This window comes from Lampris incognitus, chromosome 2, assembly GCF_029633865.1.
Source record: "Lampris incognitus isolate fLamInc1 chromosome 2, fLamInc1.hap2, whole genome shotgun sequence".
Classification (NCBI taxonomy): Eukaryota; Metazoa; Chordata; class Actinopteri; order Lampriformes; family Lampridae; genus Lampris; species Lampris incognitus.
This window is the reverse complement of record NC_079212.1, coordinates 133,252,846-133,262,593: the sequence shown is the minus strand read 5'-3', so window position 1 is coordinate 133,262,593 and position 9,748 is coordinate 133,252,846. Positions and strand designations below refer to the sequence as shown.

Here is a 9,748-nt window from a genome sequence, read left to right as displayed (position 1 = left end):
CTGATAGGATCCTCTCATTAGGAACATCGAGATACTCTGACCACTGACAGAACACCAACCACCAAAAACCATGTCACTGGCTTAGACATGAGTTCACGGGATTCCAGGAAAGATGTGGCATCACTTCTCAGAACCCAGGGGGACAGCTGATTGCTTACAATTTAACAATTTCCACAGCATACGTCACCAATTCATGTGAGTCAACACACTAAGCAGCAAAGCTTGGAAACCCCTTGCCATCATGTCTAACAGGCATATTCTTTCCTTTTCTCATACTAGCCCATCAAAATACATTTCTTTTTTTGTCATGTGATGGGATAACTGTTATTTCCTTCCTCCATCACGTCCCTATCATAACGAATTATGGGGTCATACTTGATCTTCTGTTCATCCCTCCTTTCACCCTGTAGCCTGGCAACAAGCCGCTAGATGATGTGCTCAGCACACGTGGGGGGGAAAAATCATTTATGGGAAAAGACACAGTAAAATATTATTGAGAGGAAGGCTTCCCTGAAATGAGTAGGCAAGCGTAAGTCATGATTGTGGTATTCCTGCAAATGGCAGCAGTGCAGCCAGGCTATATCGTCATTCGCCTGGGACATTTTCTGTTGCAGTCATTTATTGTGCCTGAGGTGAAATGCTTTCCCCTATGCGTTAGGAAGCGTTTTCTTAATTACTAATGTGTCATGCATGAGGGGAAAAACATCTTTTAAGCTATTTAGGGAGTTGCAGCAGGTAAAACCTGCCTCACATATTGACATGTATTACTGTGCATGTTAACTACAAGTTGCCAATACTCCGCCGAAAATCTTCATCCGTATGTGTGCCCACGTCTCCCATGTCCCTCTGGATGTCATGCACATACTACATGTTTGTGGCGTGCATTTGTACCTACGTGCAAATGTGTGGGTGTATACAGGTTGTGACAACAAGCTTCCTCCCAAAGGACAATAAAGATATCTATGTATAACCCTGGAAGGTGTTTTCTATTAGCCACGTAATAGACGGAAGGTCATTCATAAGCTGACAGCCTTTTATGAAGGGGAATGTTGGCGATCAATAAACCCACGTCGACTACAATGGGTGATGTGTAGCTGTGTATTGTGTAAGATGAAGATGGAGATGTGCCGTGTCTACCTAGGGCCCTGCTTCAGAGCCAGATGTGAGTGGACGTGATGGGGAGGTTACATCAGTTGCAGTGCTGCCAGACGCCAGCAGTAGCTGAGTAGCAGAGGGACCACAGTGAACACACGCACACGCACACGCACAAATATCCTGCTGGCCATATTGTGTATCCACCTCCTATATCGGCTGCGTCACACCTAAGACAACCATCGGCGAGGCTATTAAAGAAACAAGAGCAAGGCACCGAGTAAGGACAATATAAACCGAGCTGGTAAGTGCGTTCATGTGGTAAATATGTATACTTTTTAAAAAAAAATTAAATTTTTATTTTTTACGACACTTGCTCCATCAATACCTCGCGTTTTGTGGTTCCGAGGCTTCTTCGTTGCCTGGAAAGCCCATACGCCCTGTTCCTTAGTTCCCCTTATTGCTGCTCGGTGCGTGTGTGTGTGTGTGCAGGTGTGTAGATGAAACCGTCCGCATGTGTTGTGACATTGCGGGGATATGTAATAGTGGCCAATGCGCGTGCTTGGCACATAATCCGCTTTATTTAGCAAATAACCGCGCTCGTTTCTCGCCCCGCAGATTCACGCCTTCTCCGGTCAGCACAATGGTGAAACTGGGGAACAATTTCGGCGACAAGAATAGCGGCAAGGTGGTTTCTGAAGACGGATTCGACACCATCCCGCTCATAACGCCGTTAGATGCCAGCCAACTGCAGTTCCCTCCGCCGGACAAGGTGAGGTTTTTTTTTTTTTTTAACTCGGCATTTATTTTTTATTTATACGCCAGGATTTAAATATCCACGTGGTCTTTTTTTTTGCATTCGCGGTCACGTGCAGACGTGTATCGCACGAGACGAGTTGCCATTAGCAATTAGGTCGACGAAGATGAAGTGAAAGAATGAATAAACTCCTCTGGAGAATGTGTTTCTCCCTGGCGAGCTGAGTTTAGCTACCCGACCATATGCGCTGCGTCTCCCTGTGCTGTGTGTTTCTACCAGGTGGTCGTGAAGACTAAAGCAGACTACGATGGCGAAGGCAAGAAGGGAAAGCTGAGGTCTCCAAAAATTGCCGAGTTTTCCATAAGCATCATCGAAGGGGTGTCTGAGCGACTCAAAGTAAGACTGCCTTTACAGGCATGGTGTACATCATCACACACATGCACACACATACGCGCGCACACATACGCGCGCGCACACACACACACACACACACACACACACACACACACACAGGAGTGCAGAAACACATTATTTCCCTGAAGCTTTTTGTTCAGAATGAGTTCATTTGTCACAGCTGTCACAATATCTCCCTCTCTAGTCCACTCTGTCCCATTGCCAAGAACATGTCATTCAGTGCCAGGGACTACTTTCATCTCCAGTGTCCTCCCTGCCTGGCCTTTCTTTTTTTTCCTCCTTCCTGGAGCTATACTTGGAGACATTACACAACGATTCACTTAAAAACCCGCCCTGACCCTTTTCACTGATTCAGCCGCCGCTGTGGAGGCGGCCTTCAAATAGGCAGCGTGTCCCTCACCCCCGTTAAAGCTCCCGGGCAGGCAGATGTTTTGGGTTGCACTCTGGATGATGACTAAAAGATTATTTAGTGGCTTGAGCCGATACTGACGGCAATTTACGAATTGGAGCTTGTGACGGGTGGTCCCATTGATGCATATCGGTAGGTACAGAAGGTCTTGTGTCCAGAAAGCTCCCAAAAACAGGAGCTTCACAAATCAACTAAGGAAAATTGGTGCCTGCTGACTGTCCTCTTCGCCAGATTTAGTCTGCGCTTTGATTTGAGGAACTGGGAAAGCCAAACGGAGACACGTCACTGATTCAGAAAACCCAGTTCGTTCCCTCTCATCCTGGCTTTGAAATGGCGGTGGCAGCCCTGTCACCACTAGAGATAGACTCTTTCATCAACCCCTGTTGCTTTCCTCATTTGTGTGTACGGCGGTGTACACTAAGCTGCTAACAACACCGAATCTCCCAAGACGGAGGGTGAACGCACTTTTTCCTTTCATAAACTGTGTTCTTTATTGTCTACGCCAACCGTTTCAGCACAAGGGTTGCAGGAAGTAACGTTTGATAATTGTAAGAGCACAACAATGTGTGTCCCTCTCAGGGGACAAGACATATTGTCTTCTTTCAGAGAAGTCGCTTTCCAGGATGTACTATGAACAGCAATGTGCAATGAAAATGAAAATTTTTCACAGAATTTGTGTTCCCGTTCTCTATCTTCTGAATCAAGTTTATCTTGCCTTTAATCAAATTCACCCAGGTTCCTTTGTGGGGTGCAATTTAAATCGTAAACTTTATTCAGACAAGCCACTCAGACGAGACGCCGTCAATAACCCCAGTTAAGGAAAATAATTTCAACGTGTCCTGGGGCTTGATGAGAAAAGGCAGCGTTGGTGAGGCGCTCTCGCCGACACCTCATCGTGCTTCGCCTCATACTTGTGAGGAACACCAGCAGGTGTTACATAACTCCCAGGAGAGGTGACAGCTCTGCAGTGCCCTGTGATATCGAGTAGTCTCTCATTCGGCCCGTTCCTGTCAAGTTACTGTTTGTAGCATGTACTCTAGCTAGCCCGTATGTCTTGACTAGTTAATTTAGAGTACAAACATGGGATATTTAGACATCACACTACGCTCGGTCTACACTAGTGTCATCGTCTTGTAGCACGGACTGAGCTTTTTGATAACAATGCACGGCATATTGCTGCTGCTGGAAGGAAAACCTTGCGTCTTCGAAAAATCCACGGCCTCACCTGTGGAAAGGCAACCATTTGTTTTTGAAAGTATGCAATGGCTTTTAAATGGGTTTCATAAGCAGAAGGGCCAACATAATGCCATTTGCTGACAGAACATTGTTATTATTATAAAAATTTATTGAAGTGAAAATTGCATATATAATTGTCATTTACCTCCGGAAGGCTGTGTCACCTTTTAAAGCGCTGAGCTCCAGGTCCAGAAATGATGGAATGAAGTCCGGTCTCTCAACAAGGCCACAGATGTGCTTATTTCATTCAAGAAAGGCCTAAAAACCTTTCTTTTTTGAGCCTACCATAATCTAGATCAGGGATAGGCACCATGGTCCCGAAAGGTCCGGTGTGGGTGCAGGTCTTTGTTCCAACCAAGGAGTTACACACCGGAGTCTACAAATCAAGGTCCTTAGCAAAGACTATTGGTTGATCTATAGAATCAGGTGTGTAACTGCTTGGTTGGAACAAAGACCTGCACCCACACCGGACCTTTCTGGACTATGTTGCCTATCCCTGATCTAGATGGTCTCAAGCATGACTGTGACACATATTTGTGGCATTGTCCAGCTAATCTGGAATCACCTGTGTATTTACTAGTGATCTACATATGCACTGTTGGGCGTTACTGTGAGCTGATAGACAAATAAAGTAACTGCTAATTAATTAATTACTCCCCTTGTAAGTCCCTTTGGATAACAGAGTCTGGTAAATGAAAAAAAAAGTAAAATGTAACTGTGGAGTTTTCCACCTGAAAACAGTGGTTATGAATCTGCGGTGGTTATTTTTGGTCCTTTTTCTCTTTAACCTCAATTCAACAAGGGAGTCCCTTGAGAGACATCTCTTTTACAAGCAAGACCTGGCCAACACCGCATTAGAAAGTTCAGAGTATACACCAGACATATTTAACAAACCACATATTCAACACAAAACAAATACAGTAATTGCCTAGGGAAAGAGCTGCCTTGTCTGTTCGAAGCATTTACATTTCTCCTGGAAATAATTCCAGAATAAGATGACTTAAGTCCTGAAGTCGGGGTCAACTGTCCAAAGTAACGGGGAGTGAAGAAGAGAGTGCAGGCAGGGTGGAGTGGGTGGAGAAGAGTGTTGGGAGTGATTTGCGACAGACGGATACCAGCAAGAGTGAAAGGGAAGGTTTACAAGATGGTTGTGAGACCAGCTATGTTATATGGTTTGGAGACAGTGGCACCGACGAAAAGACAGGTGGAGGAGCTGGAGGTAGCGGAGTTGAAGATGCTAAGATTTTCATTGGGAGTGATGAAGAAGGACAGGATTAGGAATGAGTACATTAGAGGGACAGCTCAGGTTGGACGGTTTGGAGACAAAGCAAGAGAGGCAAGATTGAGATGGTTTGGACGTGTGGAGGAGAGATGCTGGGTATATTGGGAGAAGGATGCTGAATATGGAGCTGCCAGGGAAGAGGAAAAGAGGAAGGCCAAAGAGGAGGTTTATGGATGTGGTGAGAGAGGACATGCAGGTGGCTGGTATGACAGAGGAAGATGCAGAGGACAGGAAGAAATGGAAACGGATGATCCGCTGTGGCGACCCTTAGTGGGAGCAGCCGAAAGTAGTAGTAGAAGTCCTGAAGTAATGCCAGTGTCCAGTTTAATGCTATTCTGCAGGTTTTCCCAAGCCCTCGGTGCCTAAAGTGAAAAGGCAGTGTTGCCAAATTCAGATTAGACCCTAGGTATGTTATAGAGCAACCCAATACCATGAAGATCTAGTTGTGTAGTAGTTGTTTTAGGCTGGAGACAGCTTGTCCCGAAGAAAAAAAAAGGAAGCTTTCCAAGAATAGGTTTATAAATAAAGAGACGTGATGCTTGTTACGCAGTGTCAGTGAGGACCATCCATTTAACTTGTACTGACTAGAGCGATGAGTAATTTTATCCTCCAGGCTAAATCACAGAGAAGCACGATGAATAGAATCAAGCTTGCGTAACGGCGAGCAGGATACATGCATGTACAAGATATCAGGCACTGGCGGGTGGCATGGTGGCGGAGTGGTTAGCGCTGTCGCCTCACAACAAGAAGGTCCTGGGTTCGAACCCCGGGGTTGTCTGACCTTGGGGTCATCCCAGGTCAGGAGTTTGCATGTTCCTCCCGTGTCTGCGTCATCCCAGGTCATCCTGTGTGTGGAGTTTGCATGTTCTCCCCGTGTCTGCGGTGGGTTTTTTTGCGGGTGCTCTGGTTCCCCTCACCATCCAAAAGACATGCATGTTAGGGTTAATACCCCATGACCAAGGCAATGGCAAGAAGAACTGGAGTTGGTGCTGCATGGCGGCTGCTCACTGCTCCTAGCTACTCAGCTAGGATGGATTAAATGCAGAGAGGAATTTCCTCATGGGGTTCAATAAAGTATCTCAACCAATCAATCAATCATCACTGTAGTTGGACACGGGATAAAAATAGGGACTGAACAAGCTCCTTCCTTCCATCGAAAGACAAATGGTTGATAAAATTGAAGTAAAAACCCGGTTAGACTAAGGCTTTCATTGAGAAATCTTTTGTCATCCAACCACATGCCTTGGTATTTACAGGAAGAGACCTTTTCTAATTGAGCTTTACCTTGTGTTTGAAAGATGACATTTTGCGCCAGCTGTACACGGCCTCTGTGAATGTCATACATTTCAGTTTACCTGAATTTAAGACCACTTCAATTGAAGGAGCGTGTTTGCGACTCATCGTGTTTAAAATGCAACCTGGAGGTCATCAACAGCTTGATTAATACAGGAAGCAACCACGTAGATGAATGGCCGTGTCATCCAAATCCCGAATAACCTTTGCTGGTTGAATGTCACTGAGGTTTAGGACAGAGAAAACCGCCGATGTTGCAATGTGTTTAATTGGTTGAAGATGGTTGTGGTTTCCCCCCCTCTGTTGACAGGTGACTCTGTTGGTGATCTGTGTCCTCGCCTTCCTAGTTTGTGTGGTATTTCTGGTGGTCTATAAAGTCTACCAGTATGAGCAGCCTTGCCCTGACAGCTTTGTATACACGGTAAGCACATTGCCTGTACACTCATTTGTTTGTGACCCCATCCGGTGTGTTTGAATTATTTATTAACATGTGGGGAGCTTTGTGGTCTCCACCGTTGTCTCACAGTAAGAAGGTCCTGGATTTGACCCCAGCCCTCCTGTGTGGATTTCACACATGTTCTTCCAGTTTATGTAGTTTTTCTATGGTTCCCTCCCTCAGTCTAAAGACATCCACAGGTCACTTATGTGCGTGCGTGCATGTGTGTGTGACTAAGCAGGTATGGACCGTGACTGAATAAAGGTGGCGGGAATGAGTAAATGAATCAAAGTAGTAATGTTTAATACACCAATGAACCTGATCAAGAAAGCTAGGCTGCCAAAATGTTTTGCTTTTTTTTTTTGGAAAGGAATTCCAAATGTGTAGATTGGCTTTTGTGTATTAACCGTAACGTTATTTCAAAGGTGAGAAGTATACATTTAGGACCATCCAGCAAATGCTGATGTAAAGACATAATTAACTTTTTAAATTTTTTATAAATTAGTGTGAGAAGTCGTGTGATAAGCTTGGGGCATTGCAGTCATTTCTATAGGTAGGTGTAATGGACCAGGTGGCATTTCAGTTGGAATCTGTAAGAGACTACAAACCATTGGCTGATGTTCCCCTGACAGTGTTTCCCAACCCAGTCCTAAGGAACCCTATCCTGCAGATTTTCATTGTAACCCTGCATAGGTAGCCCTGCTTGTACTTACTCGGCCAATCATCTCACAGCGCTTAATTATGCAAGGTGTGCAACATCTGACATAATTCATTGCTGACTGATTGAATAACTGCAAACGGTTACCTATTCAGGGTTGCAAAGAAAATCTGCAGGATAGGGGGTCCTTGAGGACTGTGTTGGGAAACACTGCCCTAGGAAATGAAGAGTTTGTTCTGTAAACCCCATCGCCATGGTGAACTAATGCGGTCACCTTGACGATGGGGAATTGGACAGTAAGATTTTTGCAAAGTTGATGTTCTTTTATTGTGTTGATGCTTCAAACACAAAGAGTGACTTTCTCTTCAGACGTCGAACAGGATGAACCGAGGTTGTACTGAAATGTGTCGTTCCTCCTCAGTGCTGTCAGCACCTCACATCCAGGGCTCCATCACCCGAACTCATCCCCTCTTTTTCCTATGAATCCATTATGCTGCATTTCTTAACAATTTATTATTCTCCTTCTGAATCATTATTTTGCCACCATTTCTCTCTCTCTCTTTTTTTTTTGGTCCCTTCTGCCTGCAGCTTTCATAGAATGATTTTTTGTCCTTTGTAATATTTTCTTTCCATCTCTCCTCCCTGTCCTCGCGGAGCAGCAAGGTCGCTGCATGCCAGCAGGGATGTACGGCTACTACCCGCCTCAGGGCCCCGGCGGTCGTGGGCACCTCTTCACCATCATCAACCACTACAACATGGCCAAGCAGACCATCACAAGGTCGGTATCACCGTGGATGACCATCATGTCCGAGGAGAAAGTCACTCAGCAGGAGACGGAGACCGCCCAGAAGCTAGCTTAACCGACCTCGGGGTCCCCAGGTGACGTCACCTGCTGTGGGAAAAGAAATAACATGGCTGTGCTGCTCAATCAAATCTCAAATCAGCTGGTTCATGTCAAAGCTGCTACACCGACCTTAACGGTAGTTTGTTCAATTGGAGGGTACCGTAATGAGAACGATTGGAACGTGTTTTTTTTGTTTCTCAACAAGGGTTACAGATGAGTAGGTTTCTGGTTTGTTTGAATAGCATAGCATGAACTTAAAAACAGTGATAAACGTGTCGAAAAAGCCACAGGAATACGCTGAAACACAGACACTCACTGACAACGTCTTTGTACATACACATATGTAATGGAGAACTGTTATCACTTAAGTACTCAGATTGTGAAATGACTGTGAATCTTCCTTAGTCTGCGTAGCTCATTCAGATGCACACGCGCGCATGACTCCAGTAACAATCAGTTAGCATTCAGTCGCTTTCCTTTTCGAATACGTCAGTTACTGATAGCGTACATAAATAATTTTTTTCTGGGATCCAGTCAGTGGCTTTTTGCTTATGGAGTGATGTAATGGTTTGCATATTTGCCACAATGGCCAGCTGCCAACATATTGAAAACGCATTACATTGTGAACTAATAAGGTTTGACCTGAGAGAACACATTTCAGCCGGTGGAAATCAAGAGCGTTAAGTCATTTCTTGGTTCGACTCAGCACATCTCTCAGACTTCCTGCATACAGTGCTTTTTAACAGTTGTAGGTATCTGATGCAGGAAACCTTCTCAGCCAGCTTTAACACGTGTCTCTTTGTGAGCACTGTACATTATACAACATTTTTTCACACTATGTTACATGAGACCAGTGTAAAAATGGCAATTTTTCACAGCAGCTTTTGTTTGTTTTTTTTAAATTCTACTGTACTGAAGTCCCTGCATTGCTAGTGAACATACCGTCTTGTGCAATGCTCTCAACTGAATTATGTAGATGTAACCATGAGTGATGGCTATTGGAGGCCATCACAAAAGACACTAGACTTAAGTTTATGTAGTGGAAAAACCTGTAAATGCTTGTCCTGTTGCTTTTTTCTGACTGTCATTTCACTTAAAATCACGAATTATGTACCTTTTTCAGACAATGTAAGGAATACCATTGAAGTGCATTTGCTACTTAAAAATGTAAACTTAAAAATAGAAATAAAGTGCCCACATTTCTCATCAGCGGTAAATTGGACTCCATGTATGAGTAAGAACAAGAACACCTTTTTTCACAATCACAAGAGGACGGTTTATAAAATGAACTGTTGGCATTCCTGTGAAATTCCCAATATGAACAAAG

The 9,748-nt window shown here is 44.5% G+C and overlaps 1 protein-coding gene across 1 annotated transcript; it reads left to right on the top strand.

The window, feature by feature from the left end:
* Positions 1–1,257: 1,257 nt before the first annotated feature.
* Positions 1,258–9,663, top strand: LOC130106964 (neuronal vesicle trafficking-associated protein 1-like). Its single transcript, XM_056273333.1, has 5 exons — positions 1,258–1,396; positions 1,711–1,864; positions 2,129–2,245; positions 6,794–6,904; positions 8,237–9,663. Exons 2-5 carry the CDS (start codon positions 1,736–1,738, stop codon positions 8,435–8,437), a joined length of 558 nt encoding a protein of 185 aa, XP_056129308.1. The 5' UTR covers positions 1,258–1,396; positions 1,711–1,735; the 3' UTR covers positions 8,438–9,663.
* The last annotated feature ends 85 nt before the right edge of the window (positions 9,664–9,748 follow it).